Source organism: Polyergus mexicanus, unplaced genomic scaffold (genome assembly GCF_030449975.1).
Source record: "Polyergus mexicanus isolate NDT 795.1 unplaced genomic scaffold, iyPolMexi1.0 SCAF_2, whole genome shotgun sequence".
In the NCBI taxonomy this organism is placed as follows: Eukaryota; Metazoa; Arthropoda; class Insecta; order Hymenoptera; family Formicidae; genus Polyergus; species Polyergus mexicanus.
In genome coordinates, this window is record NW_027223322.1 from 5,209,333 (window position 1) to 5,232,904 (window position 23,572).

The 23,572-nt window shown below is 36.8% G+C and overlaps 1 protein-coding gene across 2 annotated transcripts in view; it reads left to right on the forward strand.

Moving 5' to 3' along the window:
- Nucleotides 1-23,572, forward strand: part of LOC138944695 (serine-rich adhesin for platelets) — a 126,918-nt gene that overhangs the window by 80,640 nt on the left and 22,706 nt on the right. Inside the window, exon 1 of one of the 2 annotated variants that reach the window (XM_070315581.1) lies at nucleotides 8,872-9,535. The exons of the other annotated variant lie outside the window; for it this stretch is intronic. Within the exon in view, the coding sequence (XP_070171682.1) occupies nucleotides 9,479-9,535 (57 nt within the window). The 5' untranslated portion in view covers nucleotides 8,872-9,478. Of the gene's footprint in view, nucleotides 1-8,871; nucleotides 9,536-23,572 lie in introns of those variants that run through there. 2 annotated transcript variants of the gene reach the window in all.

Genomic DNA, 23,572 nt, shown 5'->3' on the forward strand with positions numbered 1-23,572 from the left:
TGACATTGCATTCGCATTCTGTTACGTGAAGCTCCTCATCTATCTTATAAACGAGGAATCAAAGGTAGCAAAGAAAAATTCGTCAACGCGCCGTTTTTAATTTACCGGAATAATGAGTTCATGTAATGGAGTGCAGCATAATATAAATAGCTCGTTAAATATATGTTTTTTGCCAACATTTTTGCATCACACTTATATTTAAGAAATAATGTAAACTTGTTCTCGTTGATTGCCCTATATAAATTAAGGTCGTCTAATTATCTCTTATTATACGTCTTTTCACTGTAATGTACGTTATTTTATATATCGCATACATCTCGTCGTTTAATGAACAACACATGTAATGAAGCGTTATTCATATAATGATGCGACGATTAATGGCAAATAATAATAACAATTAGAAAGCATTATTCGCGCATGTAAAATTGGGATAGTATTTTATGCTAATCGTCTTGATATTAATCGAACAAGCAGAAATATAAATTGTACATCATAATTAACATAGCTATTAAATATTAATGTACTTAGAAATGATTCGACATAATCGACTTTAACTTGACGTAATTTCTATAGAAATTTTAGTATGTAAAACAATTTTCAAAAAAAAGAAAAATAAAAATAAATTCTTGCATCGTATTTTTCTTAAGCAAGAATTTACATCAATTTGCCAGAATTGTATCACTCCAGATTAATATAATAATTGCAAGTCAATCGTCCCGTACACAGCGCTTTACTTATCACGAGCCGTGATAGCGAGGAGCATCAAAAAAGGAACAGCGAACAGTCGTGGAGGATTATGCAAATTGAATGCGACCGATCGTCGCCGCGTTCGGGTTTTTCCGCACCGTTGAAAAATCACCCGTCGCATTGAAAGTCCGACAGAAATTCGATCTTGGATCGTGTACCTCATCCTGTGTCGAGGGGTGTGTAACTACCGGTTGGTCTTGTAAAAAATGCGCATCCGCGCGCCTCTCGTGTAATTGACATTCCGAATTATATGCGGAACAATATTGATCGCAGGAACTGAACCGGCTACGATTCGCAACATCTCTCAATAGAGATATAGATAGATTGACATGTTAATCCCTGCGCGAGTACAATATTCACGATCACAAGAGCAGATTTTCAGGGACATGTCAATTTACAATCGCAATAATGCGAATCATTTCCCAAGCCTTATAATTGTATATATATATATACATAACAAAAAGTATTTTTTTATCAATTTTGATAAATTAAAACAGCTAGGGAAATTAGAACTGTATAATAAGTACGTTCTAAAATTGTCCCTTTATCAGTTATGTAATATATTTATAAAATTGTGTAATACACTTTTTTATTGTTCATTATAGATTTTAAAATTTATATTATTATCTTTTAGATTATATTAATAATAAATGATACAGAAAGTTCAATTTTTTATTATTCTTTATTATATTTAACTTTTATGTTTCTTGTTGAAACAAAAGGTAAATGTTTAATTTTAAATCTTCCATAACTAACTGTTTATTATCAGCCGATTATCATCCATGTTGGTGGATATTCTGTGTGACGTAAAGAAAAAGATATGCGAACACGTTACGTATTTAATTCTGTCGCTGCGTTTTTTTACGCACAAAATTAGGAAACAAACATATGAGACGTGGAAAGGGCTCAGAGTTTCAGGGCTTTGGTCGGAATGCCCATCGGAATTCCGTGAAATTCTATTTTAGTCATAAGAGGCAACGTATATTAGAGCGTGAGATGGTTGTTTCTTTAGACCGGAGGTGGACCTTAATCGTGAACGTTAAAAGGATCAGAGAGATATAGGAAAGTTTATCGACACTTGGGCCAATCCGTGATATCCACCCCCGACATTCTCATTCGAGCATTAGTACTATTTATAGAGGGACGAAACACGTAAGAGGACAAAAATTCTGCATTTCGGTAGTGGCCACGTAAAAGCCGTTGTCTGCCATGGCAACGTGCGGAAGATTAAAACGTTTCCTTGTCGTTGGCCAATGCGTTTTTTCTATTCTTTTGTAAAAAATATCGTTTTTTAGAAAAGCGTCCAAATTTGAGACTTGATCATCGTTGATTGCACAATTAAAGAGATATCTTACTTTTTATAATTTTTTACAATTTTTAAAATAATTTTTGAACTCCGTCTAGTTGTCAAATTCCGTCTTATTTACAGTATTTAAAAAAGAACTATTTATTTTATTTGTAAATACTACGAATTTATTATTATCCCCCGGTTGCAAACTTGATCCCAACCGGATCGCTACTGTTTCACACAGTTGGCGCCGTTATATGAAAATATATTATATAAAAAGTATATATATATGTGAATTTTGCGGAAGAGAGTCGTATCGCTTTTTTGCGTATATTGCAGGTCGATTTTAAAAAGGCGTCTCCATTTAGAGTGGCCTTGCACGCCGTCTCGAATTCGCCGCGATTTAACAGACTCATTCCCATTTATCATTGATGTTTACCGAAACGACAAGGCCGTCGTGAGCATCTTGCCACTTCTCCACGTACTTACTCGCATCGATTTTATTAACTGCTCCAGCAGGCACATTCCCGCCTTCGCGATACGACTGACGCTAATCGCGTTCTTTACGAGCTTGCTCTTAATCTTAATGCGATCTCCATATAAAAGTCGTCATCGATTTGCTTACAAATTTTCTTGAAAAATCGATAAAAAATTTTACAAATATTAAATATCTATTTATGAAATTAAAAGAGCATTTCGCACTTTCCTTTAATTATAAATACCAGAAATAAAAAAAAAAAAAATATTACTTGTTTTTGGGCAATAAAAATCCGATAAGAAAATATAACGAATTAGCAGATAACGGAAAATTAAAGATATGTTTAACTTCCCGTTTCGATAATTATTAATTCAAATAATTTGACACAATCAAATTTACTTATTGTTTATATCAATTTTTGAATAACTGAAGTTATTTGCATATATATTGTATACGTATGTGTCTTTCTTATTTAATTCGTGGTATTTACACGTATGATTCTTGCTATAATTTCTGTACATACCTCTATAATTCTGAACGCATACACATTTAATTGCACATACATACATACGCGACATCGCTCTCCGTTCTACGAAGATACAGCTATCCGATTAAAGGCTGAGCGCCAATCTTAATGTCAATCTCCGATCCGGGACTCGCTACCGTCTTACGTAGGGATTTACGAAAACATAACGAAAAGTGTCACGAGACCGACCAGCGGGACCCGTCGGTCTGCGGGAAGATCCGGTCTTATATACATCCCCACGCCAATTAATTTCAAGAATGCATCGCCATTTATAACAAGCCGGCGTTTCGCTCGTTTAATGGTTACAGATAGCCCGTGGCGGAGTCGCCCCGACTTCGTATATATGCAACTGCACCTCGTATGCGTCACCATTTTTCATACAGATTGACAAAGTACAACGCTACGTTACTGACAGTATGCATAGAGATACGTATTTTAGCTTCTTTAAACAACGTAACGACTGACGAAAAGGCGTCTGTAATAAAAACAATTAAAAATTTGATTTTAAGCATTTCTTGAAATTAATCGGCTAAAAGAATCAATCTTTTATTTTAATAGAGATTATACTAACTGATCAAAAATAGAACATGATCAATTTGTCGATGATTGCATTTGAGTTTAAGATTTAAACTCTGTTATGCTATATCACACACCGAAGCGTAACGCAATCGATATTCGAAAGTCCGGTACGCTATTTCACAAAAGTTTACAGTATTACAGGCTGATTCAGCTTCGTGGACTATTCGCGGTCAAGTTGGACGTAATTAAATTACTTTTTGTTGAATCATCGAATATCGGTACGCAAAGCGAAAGTTTATCTGAATGTCGCGTTATTCGAGGCCAACTCAGACATGTCTAACGTAATATCCTATTAAAATTGGAAACACTGCTCAATGCTCAATTTCTCGCATCTATTCCATATCTATTTACATGTACGTGCATGTATCTACGTATGCGTATATATAATCAGAAAATATTCCACGAGCCGATAGCGATAATTTTATTTTCATACAGATCTGTCAACGTATTCGTCTAGACTAAGAAACATCTATCGCAGATTAGTTTCTTACAAAGTATAGTTTCTCACAACAATTTTCTAAAACTATTTGATGAGTTTTTATTTCTTGGCTATATAACATTAAGCGTTGTATTTTGATTGCGACTTTCAAAGGAATCAATAAATATACGACTCGATTGATTTTTTTATTCTACTGTCTTGTCGTTTAATTAGTAACTGTATTCTGCTGAAAATCCAGCGATACATTTGTTTTGCATAGCTATGTGATTTTTTCCGCGGCAGCCTTCGGTGACACGTTCCATGCTTGACCAAGCGCGAAATCGAACAGATTCCAAGGTCCGGGAATCACGGTAGACGATGATATGTCGCGATGATTCAGAAAACGAAGATGCCATAATCGCCGAATAAGATACGCTCTTCCTGGGTCCCATTAGAGCCCACCATCGTGCTTTCTCTTTCAGCGATTTAATGTTCCCTGAAACCTTGACACGAATATTTTTTTCTGGTATAATATCCGCTAGAAACAAAATCCATCCCGTAAAGAAGTAGTATCCCCGTAAACGAATGCTCGTTCATATCTAAGTTATTTCATGATATTTAAGTTACAATGTATTTGATCAAAAAATTAAAGTCGGATTTGCATGAAAGAAATTATTTCAAACTTGCCTCTTTTCGCATATAATGGCCATGTCAGCTTAATAGTAATCATCTTGCAATGAATGATATCCTGCTAAAATAGTCCCCGTTTAATAACTTCGCTGGATACACGTCGCATTTGGAAAATAAAGTCGCGATTTAAATCGTCCGGCCACGAAATTTATGACTTCGCGCGGACATTATCGCCCGAACATTTGCTTGTTCGATGCATCGTTCGTGAATGCATGCGCAACAATTTGCCGCAGATTTTTATATATTTTTTACATACTATATTACACAAAAGCTGCACAAAATACGAATTAAATTTGACAGATTTTCATTGTTATCTTTCTTATTTTATTTAATGTATTATCATAAACTCTTCTTTCTACATTAAAATGGTTTATTTTATATTAGAATGGTATATTTCAATCAAATGCAATTTATTTGTAAATCTCGAAGAGTCTAATTTTCTTCTATCGCTAAACGAATCCTCTTTTGCGGAGATCAATATTTTGGCCTCTGTGAAAAAGCGAATCGAGTAACTCACAGATACATTGTAGTCGTCGTGGAATGCAATTACATCGTCTGCGCGAACGCGAAGAATGCGCCGAGAATAAATACGAGTTTTTACGGCATGCAACTTGACCGTAGATGAGACTGATGGCTCTTGTTCTTGGACTTTTCGTCGATGCTACACCGCATGTTTAAACAGGAAGAATCGTTTGTTATTCTTCATCCATTTCTCGCTCTGATTTATAAGATCGCATTAAAAATCAAATTCAATTATTCTTTAAAATTATCTATCCATTGTATTTTCCATTTTACATCTTTTATTTTTATATTTGTCATATATTTGCAATATTTTATAATAAAGGTTATTTTTTTTTTTTTAATAATATATTTTCTTACATTTTCTTTTTTGTATTTTGATAAATTGATCAATGGTTATTCGTTTTACGACAGAAATTGTTCGAGTGTTTTACACGTTTGTAATAATTTATTAGATACAGTTGAAAAAATATTGCTTCGCCGCAATGGTATCGTCCAAGCATCCGGCAGCGGCAATTTTTGTGCGGGACATTTAAAAGCCCTTCTTGTTTCTCCGGGCGCGAGATACGGATCCCCGTGTTTGGTCCTCTGTATCTTGACCTTTTGCCGGCGAAATCGCGAAACAATGCCGCCGCTCGCGCTGGAACAATGCATGCGCGGATATACCTAGGTCGTAGTTGACCTCCGATATAAGACCTGGCCACCACATTCTCGATCGGATGCCTTCGAAGAGGCCCCCGCACAGACGACCGGGCCACAGAGGCACGCGAATAATGCAGATAAAGTTGAAATTTAGCGGCTCGTGTGCGCATTATGTATCGTATAGCGCCGTTTTACAGAGGCACGATTCGTTCCTCGTGAATACACCATCACGAGGAACGAATCGATAAACAGTAGGATATAAATATCGATGGCTCGTTTCAATATCTTGAGAAAATTCCATTCCAAATCTTTCGTTCGGTTGCAGAAAAATCCGAATGTCACAATTTTTCGCAAATTCAGAGATTAAAAAAGAAATTTAAGATTTTCAGAACAATTCTTGAGTCCTTTCACAGCGCAAAATAATTTTTAAAAATCGCCTTTTTTTAAAATTTGTTCGTATATAAAATATTAATTGTATTTTTTGACGATGAGATAAATATATGATTAACTTGAAAATTACTCAAATATTTTTGATAAAACAAAATTCTCACGAAAAGCTATAAATCTGATCGAACATATTATTGAAAGTGGATGTAATTGGAAAATAAATTGATTGCAGTCTTGAATGCGAATTCCGAAGCACGAAATATTGCCTTTTAACCAAGCAGTAGCCGCATGAAATCGCAAAAATAATATCGCGTCGGGACGGCGCCGATAAATCCCTATACGCTTAATCATTGCGAGCGGACGTCCCAAGTGATTCCATGCTGGCTTACGTCGCCGTATGCCTGCCCGAACGTGGACCCGATCTAAAAGCCCGATGTAACTTGAGCCGTGTTTCACGGAACGTTTTCGTGTCCGGCGTGAAAAACCCGAAGAAGATAGGATACATTCTCGTCTCTTTGGCGAACGCGCCACCACGAAGGTCGTCCCGCTCATTCGCAAGGTCGGTTATTCATCCGCGCCCGTTGCACAAGGATTTTGTTAAATGTTCTTTGTACTCTCCACCAGTCATCGTCATCATTCTGTATCGTAACGTACGCCAGCGAAATATTGTGCCGCGTGTCATTCCGGGGATTTCAACGCGTGGAGCCCGCAACCAATTTTGCGTGTCGAGAAACCGCCCTCTCTGATTTTCGATCGCCAAAAATGATTTTGAAAGAATGAATATCTTATTCTTTGACGTTTGAAAAGGATCCGTCTTCGAGATATAGAACTCCCTTCTCTCGTATCATATTTTTGACATATAATATCACAGGGTTTTGAATATAATAGAACTAAGTGTCAGATAATTTAAGATACAATGTGGGTAATTAGGAGAGATTATGGAGTCTATAAAATTAAGAATTTTTTTCGTGCTTATGAGTGATTTTTTGCGTGTACCATAATGATATGTCTGCGATATCAAATTTGGCAATATACAAAACTAAACAGGAGTTATCAGATAATAATACTCATCAAATTATCGGTTATTCCATTGCGTGATTAGGAAAGAATATTCCAATCAAATGATTCGCTACATTTCTTTGAGATACAAATATTTTGTAAGACATACTACATATTACATCAGAGTGGCCTTTAATGAATTCCGAGATATTTCTTTCTCGACAAAAGTTTGATGGGATGTCATCTTTCTTTCAGAGGTAATTAAACATTTTGAAGTGTAATTAAATTTTAAATCATAATTTGATTATGAGTGTAAAGATTATGTGAACAATATGTAAAAGAAGTTCTTACGCTATTAAGGGTACATAGTTCCGTTTTTCCAGAACATGGAGATTTTATAGAACGTCTGCAGCTCGCGACCTTCGATTTACGGTAACGAATGCAACACGGCTAATTAACGTGCTTTAATACGCCATTCTTTTTTGCAATATCATAAAACCGACAGCGAAATATCTGTAAATCCGGCACGCAGGGCTGTGACATACGTAGATTTTGCATTAATATTTATGAATTATTCTTCTCAAACATTAATTATAATTACATTTTCTCTGACCGAACTGGCGGACTCGTATACATCCAATTACGAAAGAGCGCAAAGAAAGATATGTCTTTTCAACCATTAAGGGAATTTTTTATAATTTTGTAATTTTGAAAAGAGTTTGATGTGTATGTGTTTAAATGGAGATAAAGATTAATTATACAGGCCGACAAAAAAAATTTTTGTAACTCTAATCAGAGTTTTTTAAAATGAAAACAATCGCTGGTTTCTCATCTTGAAATTCAAAATAACTTTAAAACCTGACCCCCATAATGAGCAATTTGGACATTGTTTTTTGTGGCCGAAAATCTATAAGAAACACCTGCTCTGATTGGAGTTACTCGACAAAATTTTTTTTTGTCGGTTTGTATTATTAATAATATCACGAGATTCGTTGAAAATGATGCAAAAATATATATACGATGGCAATTAATTCTGTTGGAGATTTTATATATTTAGTAACTTTATAAATTTTTAAAAAGAAATTTCTATGCATTTCAGATTGATCTGTAAAGTCAAATATCTTCATTTCTTTGCATTTTAGAGAAATATATACGTAAACATTTTCGATAAAATTATGGCAATTTAGAAATGTTAAGAGTGATTCTTAATATCTTGAATATCTTATTTTAAAAATAAAAACGCTTTAGAAATGAAGTCAATAGAATAGCAAAATTAAGAATAGAAGAAAAATTAAAAATTTCTTGCCTCGAAGAGAGAAGAAATTGATTTTAAATTCTAATTTTCTAATAAAGTATACATGTCGACACAAAATTTTGACCGAAACCCGTCGCTCCTTCATTTCTGTTTGTTCTATTCAAGCAGCATCCGTAAGTCGTTTGAGATGAATCAAAGTGTCGTCGTCAAAGGGAGAGAAGATTGAGAATCGCGTTAGAGAGAGGGTAGAGCGTGGTCCCTCTGCAAAGGATCGGTAGGAGGGGAGGCGCGGATAGAGGCGATCGGCTCTCTCGGATCAGCTGTGAGAGCGGCGTGGCGCCGTGTGCCGCGGCTCTGATCCGCTGTCAGTTGCCCGAGCCCTGTGCTACGGTTAGGACCGCACATAATCATCACCTATTGAACGACGACATACCGGAGCTAGCCACGGGCCATCGCGCCGTGTCGTCCTCAGCAACAAGCCCGTCTTTCAGTCCCCCTCCCCCACGTTACGAGATTACACGGCAACGGACAAGCGATCGACGGAGTATCCGAGAGAGGCGAAAGGCCAGCGATCACACGGACAGCAACGATCGAGAGCGAATGTGATCAACCGTAATCCGACCTTTATTCGCGAAAGAGATAGCTCCGCGTGTCATTTAACCGTTGTCGTCGTCGACTCAGCTGTCAATAAAAATTTTTCGAGCAAAGGGTCCTTCCTGTTTGCTCGTCGGAAATTGTCAGTTGCAGAGAGAAGGGCAACGGGGCTCGATTCAAGGGCGTTGTTCTGGTGATTCTGAATTTCTTCTTTTGTGTCTCGTGGGGAAGTGAATATCGATCGGACTTCGATCCTCGAAGAGTCCCCGCGGGTGGCGAACCCGGGGAGCCGCGAGCTGACGACGCGTCCAGGATGGTCTGGTAGAAGAGCGCACGAACTCCCTCGCGTTCGAGAAATGGCGTACGGCATATCGGTCGACGCGACCGTCACGAGCACGGTGCTTCTCCTGCTGGTAAGCCCCCGCGTATTGCTATTTTACGAGCGATTGAACCCTGAGAGGTCGATAGTGTTCACCGACCAGGGCGTAGTCGATGGCGATGATAAGCTTTTCTCTCGTCGTCTGTCACTAACGTCTCTTGCTACTTAAAATATTATTTTATGAGTCTTCTAATAATCGGATGGTAAATCATTTCTTAAAATTGAAGAACGAAGTTAATAATATTGTAAAATTAAGTTATACCAATTCAAATGTCATATAGATTTAATCATTTGTGACTATGATGCGGATATTGTAATAGAATTTAAAACGTTTTAGCGTGAATTATAATAAGATAAGAATGAAGAAGATAAAATGGCGCAACGATATAATCAATAATAAAGCAATGAAATAATCAATAATGTTTATTTCATTGCTTTATTATTTTATTAACAAAGAGATCCACATAATGTCGATTATAAACGCGCCACGTTATCCCAGCTCTCGCAAAACTTGACGCGTGCGCCTTCATATGCAGAGTAGCATTCACATACGGAACGTGCCCGCGTCAACGTATGTACACGGTTGGAGTCAAGGATACCGTCGTTATCTAGCCCGTGCTCGCTATACTTACATCGACTATACCTAGCAAATACATACATACATACAATGCACGTAACTATCGCGGGCGAGTGCTACTTTCGTTATGCAAGCGCAGAATGTTAACTTATCACGGTTCCTGCAAGCGATTATGCGCTTTTTCTTATGCAATGCAACATAAGATGATGGGACAAACGAGAAAATTTTGCGAATCGTACAGTTTACAGGCGAGGAGAAAAAAGAAGAGAGAGAGAGAGAGAGAGAGAGAGAGAGAGAGTGCACGGAATTTACATACAAATTACATCAAAATGAACATGATTCATATAATCAAAATGTCTGAATCTAAATGGAATTAATCTTTATAAAAATAAATAACTTATAATTATATGTATAAATTATTTATAACTTAATAGATTTATAAATATAGAGATAATTTATGAAAGAAAAGTATATTAAAAGTTGATATTATAAATGAAATAATTATTTATTCAAGCGGGTAATTTTTTATTTGCATTAGACAAATTAATTTTTTTCGATCAGAGAAATATTAGATAAAACAAAGAGAATGAGTTTTCAAGGAGAACGAGAATTGAGATGTTCCTTCAAAAGAATTTGAAACAAGGATCGTACGCGAATTAAAACGCGTACACGTGTCACGACTCGCGCGAGTACCGTGTTAATTTTTTGCACGAAGTAATCACGCGAGCTGAACGTAATTAGCGACTCCATTATGGCTTTCGAGATTAAAGGTAGCTCTAAAGAGAAGCACATTAATTAACCATTAAACCTTCTGACGGCATTAATCGCATAATTAGCTTCTTTTTTTTTTAAAAAAAAAAGACATCTAAAAGCGATACATTTAATAATAAGTATTTGGCCGCGTCTATTATTACGAATAATTTAATTTGATCACATGTAAATGACATACTTGGTCTTGAAAATTAAAAGGACAAGAGATTTAGATGTCCATGACTTTTTTATAGTCTATTGAGATAAATTATGATATTCTTGGAATTAATATAAAATATTCAGATGGATTAACTTTGCAGTACTTTGCAGTAGAGCTTCATCTTGTGTATTTAATTAAAATTTAATTAATATTCGACAGTTTTATCTGATCGTAAGCAATTGTAAGCTCGTTATCCATGATATTGTTCTTTTAATTGATTAATCGAAAGTTTTTTTTTTTTTCCTTTCTCATTTGCACTGACCTTTTAAACTGAACTCGAACTTCGTACCCTCGAATTGAAAGCGAGACATATTTTGTAGAAATGTATTAATTATCGACGAATCCATGTATTCTGGTAGCGCCCAATTCAATTAATTAACGCTCGCGGCCTTGTGACAATTACGGAATCGCAAAATGTAATCCGGTTCTCGACAACTGGTTTATTCGCGTAAACTTCCTACGAGATAGGCGCGTGATGCTCCGATTGCAGAATTTTGCGATACACTTGGAGCTTGGAGCGCGGGATGCGTGTAATCGCGGTTTTCTCTCAGTGGCTGCCGTCGTTGAAAAATCGTGCGCGATAAAACAGAATTTATAGGTGCGTAAAATAAAATTCGTTTGTCTGCAAAATGAGAGCAGCAGAATTCGGATTGAGCGCGAATTATGGGCTCGTACAATTATATTGTACATAAAATGAATAATAAATTTATTAATTTTGCAATACATTTTGTAATATATATATTATATGGATATTATGTAAAATAATGTATAATTTAATGTAAAAATCGACTATTAAAATCGACATAGGGAATCATTTGCTAAGTGAAGAACTTATAATAAATTTAACTTTTTGAACACACATACGTAATCAATAAAGGCGTTTGCTTGTAAAATATTTTAATTTAAAGCTTATTTCTCAATGAAAAAGTAATTTGTGCGCTAGAGAATTATATATATTGAGTGTTTTTATAATAAGATTTAATTTTTTGATTCTTAACCATTCTAATTACTTGTTATGAGATTACTTCGATCACACGTATTTTACGCTAGAGTTTCTAGACTAGATTACTGTGTATATTCCCCATATGAATTTACTTTTGTGCAGTAGTACATGTAAAAACGGGTGCACAGTCTAAAAATTGCAAGTTTTAAATATAGTAAGTAATTTATCTACAAAGACTTGCGAAAAATAAACCACGCTCTAGCGCTTATGGGAGACTCGCTCGATCAAGGCTAATAATATCCAGTTAAGAACCGAAGAAAGGTCTTCTCGGAGACGATTAGCCATCTCATTTAATATCATAGTTACGTATATAATCCTAGCACGAAGTGCACAAACGCGACGCGCCATTAAGATGTGACATCTTGTAAGAAACAAGGGATTCATTACATAGAAAATGTCCTTCACACTAAAAAATCATTTCAAAAAAAAGAAATTTATTCTCTTATTCTATTTTTCATGAGTCTATTCATATTACGGCCGCTGCTCCAAAATTTTTAGGAATTTATATAATATTTTTTATAAATCTTTTATATAAATTACTTTATCCTATAAATAAGTGATTATATTAAATCGAACATCCACTGAGATTATTTGATTCTTAGAATCTTTCTCGTAAATTCTCCTTGTTAATTGCTAATGAAGATATATACATGGATTAACAATATGAAACAGCTACGCTTAATTAAGATACACGGAGCGAACTGGTAACAGACATGAGCGAAATCGTATTGATGACACTCTGGAATTCCAAAGTTTGTTTATTAATTCGCAATGCCGACCGTAGTCTCCTTTAATTAGCGTGGCCGTTAAAAAGATCCAAGGTAATCGGATTATAAGCGATTTAAAAATCAATGCTACTTGTAAGACACGAGTGTTACCCGGGACCGGAAGTGATGAAAATCGGCGCTGTAGCATCCCACGTGGTTTACTTAATTAGATACGCGTACCGGTTGGCCGAAACCGACACAAGAACGGAAAGACGAGTTAACGTTCTCGTTAACGATGCGTTAACGAGAGATGACCTACAGGATTGATTGATGATTCTGATAAATTGTAAATATATATTTATGTTTTTGCTGCTTTTTTGCTAACTTTTTCTTTTTTTCTTCCAGATTCAGTTTTGAGATTAATAATGTAAAGATTTTATCGGCAAATATATTATATCTTCATATTTATCAGTTAAATATAAGAAGTCGCGTGCATATTTCTGTTGCATTTCTGAGATAACATTCTTCATATTAATGCATATAATTAATGTATTACTAGACGATAAATATGCCGTGTGTATCAAACGAAAGTCAGCGAAGATGTAAATTCGATGCTTAAACGATTTACCATTTGAATATAGTGACGCTTGAAAAATTGTTCAACGTGACACGCTCGCGTATCATATAAGCCTGCTTTCCGACGGGGGGTAGGCACAAATACGTCTCTCTAACAAAGGGCGGAGAGAATTTACGATTTCGCATAACGGATGATCGTTTTCCATGTGCATTGCGACACGTCGTCTTTATCCGCGGTTATTGCGACCCAAGGTCACGGCCAAGCGGAATAACGTTAGGCTTCCACAGACGATCGATGCACTCTCCACGAAATTTATGTCTCACCGTCTTGTTTACACTACGGCTTATTATAAATTATCAATCTTGATCGCGTGCGACGGTCCTTTACGGACCCGTCCTGCCTTTCCCCTCAAATGAATCTCTTTTTCGATTATTAATTTTTTTTTTTTTTTTTTTTTGTTCTTTAGATGTTTACACAATCAACATTTGGACTAGAAAATTTGCGCGAAAAATGTGAATTTCGAAGATCACACTCGCTACAATTTTCGTATTCGCTGGTTAACAACTATACCGTGTGTATAGTATATTTTTCACAGATGTGTCACGCGAATAAATTTTATGTATCTTTGGAATCATAAATATCTTGTAAACTTTTTTTGAAAAAATATTGACGTTTTTCTCAATTTAAATTATTGAAGAGAGAACGCGAAATAAATTAGTAAAAAGTATGTACATATATCTTCGCAAAGCAGAACCGGTAATGAGAGTTTTTCACGATTTTTTAATTCTGTAACAGGCGTGCATGAGGCATACAGGTGTTCTGGATGCCACACGCGTGCAAGCGTTAGCACTGATAAGAGGATTTATATATAAATTTCTATATCTTTGTGTGTTGCATCTTCAGGATGCACACGAGAATGCACCGAAAAGATTATTGATACAGATTCTTTCGCCAATACATATGACCTTTCCTTATTTGCCTTCTCTATTAAGATTCGTACGTTCCAGTATTGTAATTATAATTAATCTGCTCATAGCAAATTTCCAACATCGATTCTTGCATTTTACGCGAAAAATTTAATCAAGATTGTATTTCAATATATTTTGTTATTATTCAATATATTTTGTTACTAAATAAACTAATGTTCTTACACGCGTAAGACTTGTATACACAGTCTTATCGAGATGTAAAATATATATTTATAACAAAAAATAGGCAGAAAAAACTTCAAAAAAATTAATGATACAAGATAATTATAATCATAAGATGATGTCCGTTTCGTGAAGAACGCCATTCGGATCCGAGAGAGAAAGAGACTTTTTGTCCGGCGTTCCAAGCTGCGATTCCGAGAAACTCGTTGTTACGAGAAACTATCCACGAAACCGATGTCCAATTGTATTATAGAAAATTTATCATTCTCATCTCTCGCGGACATCGCGACGTCGACGCGGAAGCGCCTACAACAATAATTGCGAGAAATTCGGTCGGAATCATCGAGTAATTTGCAGAAAGCGCGCGTTATACGCTACCGTTTTGAAACTGCGATTTCGATTGCAAATGATTGGGAGAAAATCGATGTAAAAAACTCGTACAGCGGTCGCTGAAACTCTCGTGGAATCTAGGATAGTAGGAGATAAAAATTTTAGTCTCGGTAAAGTGGCCGGAGCATTCCCACAATATATTGCGCAGTATTTTCACAATTTCTCTGCACATAGCATTAAAATGTGTACAGCAAAATGTTGAATTTTACCCCTGTAAAAATTTATTTGTCGGAATAAATTTTTCAAGATTCAATATGTCATTTTTTTTTTTTTTTTTTTTTTTTTTGTAATATCGAAAGATAGACTGAAAGACTATTGTTCTATAAAGCGAAATGGAAAGATAAAGATGCCATTATTAAAATAAAGGTTTAATATTTCATGATAATTTTTTTTCTTCATGGAATTAAACCAATTAGTTCAGTATTCATCTCGAAGGAATACTGTTACTTCATACGAAGGAATATAATACGCTATTTTCCTACAATCCTTTCCTATATCAAGCGTATGTCAGCGTTAATATTGGATGCCTAAATCGCATCTCAAGGATTTGACAGCCCGATATACCGCAATATTACGCATTGAAATCACCTTTCTTGAGATACCGTAATGCCGGTGGCATTATCGTTCGCGGCATCAATGATAAAAATATTTTAATAAATAAAACTTTAATTTATTGCCGAGTCCGTATTTTTGACAAATAAACTTAGCGTGTTTCTCGTCTCGTTTAAAATATAATTCAAGAGATGCAATAACGTTTATTCTGAAAGCACTTCAACCCTTGAGTACCTCCAAACGTACCTCATTCGCATTTAAATCATTTTATTCTGCATTGTGCAATCGGGCCGATCGCCAGTGAACCAGTAACCAAAGGTGAGGACGAATGATTCACGCAACACGCATTCCGCTTGGCGACCAGCTCGAAGCGATCAGCCTCGGCAAGCCGGTAACCTCACAACGGCCGGTCTGTAAATCTCCTGGCTGCGGCACGCAAAAATATACCCCTTTTGTGTCGGGGTTGTCGCGAGTCGGTATGCAGCCCCGTCAGAGTCTTGATTATTGAGGCACGAATAAAGAGAAGATATATACGTGTGTTTGAATGAAATTAATTTTATAATTAATTATTCCGGTAATGCGGTAACGCTCATTTTATTCTTTATTTGTAACGGTAGTAGCATTTTGTCTTATGTGTTTAATATTCATGTAATTTTATTCTCTCTTTCAAGTAATATTTACATCATTTTATTTGGGCGAAATAATTTATTTTTTAAATAATATCGTTATTTCATTTTAAATAAGTTTTCTATTTTCTTTTATACATTTGAATAAAAAAATGTGCAAATCATTTTTTATTCTACTGAGAATGCTGAATGGTTATCTAAAAAGTTTTGTCATCTTAAAGATTCGGTTTTAAAATATTATGACATAGACCGCGAGAGTATTTTACCCTGTATTCAGATATGACGGTACCAGAATATGTAATTATATTACTGTAATCGCGCATATGATAATGTCATAGGTGATCGTTCGTTCACACCTCCACCAATGGAACAAAATCGAGGTCGCATTCGCGAAGGAATTCTAAGCTCGTTTCAACAGAGAACGATTCAACTAATCGCGCGATACCGTACAAATCGGGTAAATGCACAAACGGAGCCGGAAGAGGATAGCTCTCTGCTGTACGATCTCGAAATACCGTTAACGGACGTAAAGACGCGCGGAATACACGTTGCATTGTGGCGAACGCGTGTGTAAAGCACGATGGTCCCTCGAGATAACGGTACAGTGTAACAGATAGAGAGCTGCTCCGGCTTGCTTGCCGCTGTCCGATCTCGACGAAAAAACGGTAACAGTTGCACGGGATCGTCGATGGTATTCAGATCGAAATAGAAGAGCAAGACTTCCTCCGCCGCTTCGTAAATTCCATCGACGAAAGAAGACGGTCGGTCGATAACCGACAGCGAGAAAGAATATTCAATTAAGGATAAAAGGTGATCCTTAAGAAAAAAAATACAATTAAATCAATTACATCGATATATTGTTGCCCATATATGTTAGACGAGATTATAAAAAGTCGAGACCGATAATGAGAAACAAATTGTTATCCGATTTCCCTATTCGGAAACCGCGTTATTAACAATAATTTTGCTTACCGATAGACATTATTGTTACGTACGCGCGCGTTTCAGGACTGACGAGAGGAGATGAGAATCGAAATGACAATGATATCCTGTTATCGTGGACCATAAATGGCTAAGTATATCGGCCTGGCGTGAATTATTGTCAGCGGGATACGGGAGACGGGACAATAATAACGAATGACATGTCAGATTCTCTCAAGGATTTCGTCATATATTATCTCACGTCTCTCTTTGATAGATATTTATCGAAGCGTCGTAAATGTATCTTTAATGAATCTTTTTGCATTCCGATCGAGGCGGGACACGCTAAATGATTCCTTTTCCGCTTATATTCGTTAACGCATTATTATACGTTTTTCTGATCTGGAATCTATTCGAAATAAATAGATTTATGTATATGTGTGTGTGTGTGTCTGTGAATCTGCTTCTTAGCTTTTTATAATGCAACATTTTTAATATATAAATTTCTCATATTTATTTGAATCTTTTATTGATACACAGAATAATCACGGAATTATTTGATTGACTGACAAATATTCCATTGCAGGATATCCTGCATACAAATATCAAGCGTTTAATCGTCTCACTATTCCGTGAGGGGACCCACCGGGGAATAATTTCCTGCAAAGTTAACAGGAAACTTCCGTTAACATTTTATGAAGCGTAAAGAATGTTCTTCCCTATGGATGATCCGGATTCTCGTGTCACGTAGTTCCTTTCACGCAACTAATTCATCATTAATTGAAGTAATATCGATATGCTAAATGGGATCGTCGTTACCTTTTTGCGCGTTTTTCCCTTTGTTCATAAAATTGCATAATTGGTTTTATCGTTTAATGATATATCGCTTTTTTTAAACAAAATAATATTAAATAATAATATTGATATTTTTTCTCTCTCCGAGTCGAATCTCTCTTTTATTTTATCTCAACAAATTCAAATGCAGTACTTAAAATAATATTTGCTTACACATACATATATATCACTAATTATTACAATAAAAATAACGCATATTTGACATTTCTCGAGAAGCGCCTTTAACATCCTAAACAAAACTCAGAGCACGGTTCCCCATTCCAGTAACGTCGCCGAACGTAGAGAACGTCTCTTGCACGTGTGAAACTTTCACTGGATAATTTAAAGGACAATGCATTCTCGCTCACACGTATATTTCGAATCGATTTCGATGGCGCCAGATATTTTTAAACCAGGACGATAACAGCAGGCCGGCCGGATTCCGACCAAACCACTGTCTCCAGTTAAGAGGAACCACCTTGCGAAATCAGGATCGTCAGGAGACGATCAAAACGTTCACCTCCGCATTACACTAACGCGTGACCTTTTTACGCTCACGACAATAAGATTAAATTATTGATCGGCAATTTTTTCTTATTAATTTTAAACTCGACAAGATTAAAAAAACACGCTTGAAATTACGATAGCGTCCACAAATCGCCTAAAAATTTTTTAATTTGCAATTTTTTTGAACGATACTTTTAACATACAATTTTTTTTTATAAAAAATAAAAAATAAATTGCAGCACGTAAGTGCGATTTGTATGAATCTGAATGATTTCAAAATATATTGACAAGGAACGATTGAAGCATTCCGCGAGTTCCAAATTCACAGTACATATTGTAAGAAAGAAGATCATTGTAATATGTAAAATGATGCATTTAACGTTATTTTTTATTTCTCAATCGTAGGACGATGTTGCGTAACAAATCGACACAATTGTGGCAACGACCTTGCGGAAATCAAGTTGTTAGAAAAATTGTTAGAAAAAGGCGAGCCACACTCACGTAGCTTTGTGCGACCGCTGTTTATTGAACGAAGGCAAAGTTTCCTTTACAAATTCTACCTACGTTCGCACCACTGTAATAAGTCGGCAATTCGATCAATCGCGATGCATTGTTTGTACGAATGTATGTATCAATTTTCAACTAGCACCCGCGTAATATCATGTATTAATCATTACGAAATGCTGAGATGAACAGTCTCGTCATGCGATTAAGGATCATTATGTCTAATTATATGTGTTCAATCGAAATTATAATTTTTTCAAATCTGACGAAGTCTTCTTCTCTCTCGCAACGTCTTCTTTTAAGATGGGATTATTTTAGTCTCGAAAATATTAAGTTTTTGATATGTTATTGAAAAAAAAGAAGCTTAAAACATATGAAAAGTTACCTGACGATATAGTCGTTTGAGATGAAATTGAATTATTTTTGAATTAACTTTATAACGCATTGCTAGATGCTTCATCATGTTTAACATGATTCACGAGGGGTTACATTAACTCTCTTTCCCCCCTCCCATAGACTGTAATACCTTGCTCAAGAAGCATCGCATTAATTCTGGATGATTCTAACGTATATCGTTGGCCTAACAATTTAACGCACCAACGTACCAAGTCTCGCATTAAGAGGCTCATTTAATCTCAAGAGCGCTTATCGCCCTTTTATATATACGTGTGTCATTTGCATACAACGTCTCTCAGGCAGACCGTCGATCATAAATTTTTCTGGGATAACATCCCGCAGAAAATACGACAGCGCGTAAAAATTCTCGCCTCCCTATGGTACAGGTAAAAGGCCCGCAGAATACAAATCCCCCTCTCCCCCTAAGCAGTAAAACATTTGTCGGCGAAGAAATCTGGTAAGAAGGGCCAGGAGTGGCGCTATTAATAGGACCGAGCTTATCTCATCGGATGCTATATATAGCCGCGGGGTGTGCAATTTCGCGAGGGGGTGTGCTTCTCGACGGACACGTACCGGTTTTCTGATACGGTGTGCGTCAATCGTCCGGCGAACATTCGGACATTTATATACGTGTAGGGTGATATTTTCGCGGCAACACGCGCTCTCCTAAAGCTGAATCCGGAGCTTGCGTAAAATGGAAGGGAGAAGACAAGTTCAGTCGGATCAATTTGATCGTATTTACAGCATTGGGGAAAAAGATTGGAATGTCGTCGATCCCCGTGTATATATCGCCGTTGCTCGTTCGGTCGAGATCGTAATATCATGGTAGCGTCGAGCTCATTGACAGTCGCCCCGTTATTTATACCCCTCGTGGCAAGGTCGGGAAAAATGGTCTCGGGCACCTACATCTCGTGCTCTCCGTGTACGACCTTAGCTCGTAAATCCTTACGTTCACTGGGAAGCACAGATCGAAGATTGCGTCGACTGTATTCTACGTAGAGTCTCGGCGGACAGGTCGATCGAATCTTTTTCGTTCTAAGGTCAGGCAAGCTAAAATCCCTTTTCTTGGTCAATGAATCTTCAATTTCGATCGCAAAATTTTTTTTGTTCAGAATTAAATTTCCTATAAGATCTCAAAATCTGGAACGTTCGGGGCCATCCTGTATTTATATCTGTAGAATTAATTTTCGTTCCTATTTCAATTATAACACTTCAATTAATAAAACCGCATTTTTATCGATACACACGCGAATTTTTCCAGCCAATAGCAACGGCGCATTAACGATTGCAGTTACGATCCCATGAAATGCATCGTTCGTGTCGAATTCCATCCCGGTTTCTCTCCTTTTCTCCCGTTTCGCCTCCTTCCGCGATATCAACATCGAGTCGCGCGCGGGTCCAATCTCAGGGAATTTCGAGGGATCTTTAGTATCCTTATCTCGCCATGGGGCTATTTCTTGCGTCATATATTTGGGCCGTTGACGCCGCTCGTCTTGGCGGGTTGGAGGACCTCGACAAGGACGACACAGGCGAAGACGTAAACCCGGCAAACAGCCACATGTACCCATCTCCTTCAACGTGCATTTTTTTTCTTCCGCACATGCAATACTTTCTCTTTGGTATCCCTATCGGTCGTTGACAGCGACATGTCGTCTTCGAAACCACGCAGTTTGCGATAAATTCAAAATACGATCGCGGCGCTAGCCTGAAATCGTCTCTTTGATGCTCCGCTTAAATCGCCATCATGAATTTCTGAGACCCAACGTACTCCACAATTTGCTATGATTTTGAGAATAGAAAAAATAATTTACGTCATTTTTTTTATGCAAAATTATTTATACACACGCAATGTTCTATGTAGCTTTTTATTAAATTATCCGTTTATTAATTTTATTAGGTTTATTAAATTAAATTGGATTATTTATTAAATGCTACATATATTTCGTGCAATATATTATATATTACTTATATAAGCGACGTTCTATGTAAATTTATTTCTTTAGTCTCGCATATCATTAGCAAAACACTTCTCATTTTTTTACTCCCGGATTAACAAATGCTGATACTTTCAAATGTAATCGATATATACTCTTTTAAGGGGTTCTTCTCACTGCTGAGATAAGATCCTCGCACGTTTCCACGGCGTTTCTTATATGCCTCGTAATATCTACGAAATTGTTGTTTACGAAACCCGTCGAACAGTGGCGAAAGATACGAGATAACGAAACGCCTCTTTCCGACTTTTCTTCTTTTTTTTTTCTTTTTTAAGGGGGCGGAATAAAGAATTCACCTTACAGCCTCAAGGTAAACCTGGCAGGGCTTCATTTAAACCGGACGGATAACCTTTGGCCGAGCGCGCGAGTAATCTTGCCGGCAATTAAGCGGTCTTTACGAGCATACAATGTGACATATTCTCCCCGTGTAATTTCTCCAGCCGAAAGAGCGTGTACCATGCGTCACGCGTAATGTTTTCTTCGTTTTGGCATCTCTCTGTGCAAATTCGTTTCCAAGGAATTCCACGCAACCTCCCCGAAGCCGAAAGATTACGATATCGGATTCCCGGTGGGCCTCGAAATTCTCGCGTAAGTGCGCAACGATGTTAATCCACTTTGAAATGGTAACCGCGATACGCGACATAATTTCGTATTAATTTAATTCGAAACAAGCCGCGCGAGCATTTCGTAGCGCGATAATGACTAAGAGGCATCTTCGATATACATTTCATGAAATAAAATTTGTGGAAATAAAATACATGCGTATATATATATATATATATATACTTATAATTAGATGACTACACCTCTCGTTTTCGACGGAATAATTTTGCTTTTTAATTTACATTTTTTGCTGTCATTTTTGCTAAATTTTTGAAATATGGATATCGAAATATATGCGAAAAAATGTTGAAAAAAAAATTGATTAATAATAAAAATATTAATAAAAAAATTGATAGATCCGCGAGAAAGTAAAGTTAGGAGCGGAAACTATCGTAAAGTTTCATTGACGGACACGGACAGAAACGTTGACACATACAAGTCACTTAAGGACCCTTTAGGGAAGCTCGGAAATCCGAAAGAAGTTATGTAGGGCCACCCGGTACGAGCGGCATTGAACGACCTTGACAAATCGGGGTCTCTGTCCCGTGAACAGCTCCATGTAGGAAGGGGATTTTTACGTTTGGTCGACACGCACACGAGCATACACGAGCATCGTAACTGGACATCGATCGGGCTATATGTTACCTACACCGATCACACTACGATCCGCTTTTAGAACATAATATTGCGGGGTCCGCGGCTATAAATATCTTCATCGGCGACGATATGTCCGCCGCGGTGGACCAGAGGAATTCGCAACTCCTTTAATATATATATCGTCAATATGTCATTCTCCGTGCTCCGATATAATAGCAAAATCTGACGCTTTTTTTCCCGTTTCTAAGTCACTAGGATTGTAAATAAAGATTGCGGGGAAAACATGTGTCGAAAACAGATTTATAACGTAGGTTTGAAACCCGATCATTAAGATTGAAACGACTCATGATATAATCGACATACGGATTTCGCATATATCATCCTTCCGATATTTAATCCCATTCGGTAGAAGTGACGATGCACGCTAATCCACCGTTATAAATGCGAATAGAAGCACTTCATCAATACATCTTTTTTTTCTGCTACCCATAGAAAAAAATTGCATATAGAGCGACCCCTTTAAAAAGAAAAGAAAAAAAAAACTTTTCAGGCTTATTATAAATTAACCCGATTATATTTAGAGAGGTTCGCTTTTTTGGATTCTAGTTTAAATTAATAAAATTAAATGTTATGATATTTATCTGGTAGCAAGCAAATATCAGGTTGACATTTGATGTTATTAAAAATGATGAGAGAGAGATAGAGAGAGAGACTCATTCGTTACTTCGCGGCTTAAGAGATTTTAGTTATTCAATACTCTCTTATTCAACTGCACATTCGCCGCGAGATGAATCGTCGAGACATCGCGGGGAATGATTAGGCTCTCTTGATTCATCCGTTTAAACCTTGCTCGGCTAGTGACCCTTGATCCGGACGGACGTCGCCGCGTCCGGACACATGTGATGATCCTCGAGATACATTATTATAGGCGCATCCGGGGCAGAGTAACAAGGAACGACGCAATTTATGGAGCTTAACTCCTCCAGCGAGATGATAACGCGACGCGGGGGCTTTTAACGAGAAGTTTGCGCGAACAATTCGTCCAGAAGAGAACGTATGGTGCTTGATTGGGCGAGTAGACGTATTTTAAAAGCTCCTAAGCAACCTTGGGGCGTAGAGCGAATAAATCGCACGGCCGTCGATCGATATCTCGCTGAGACAT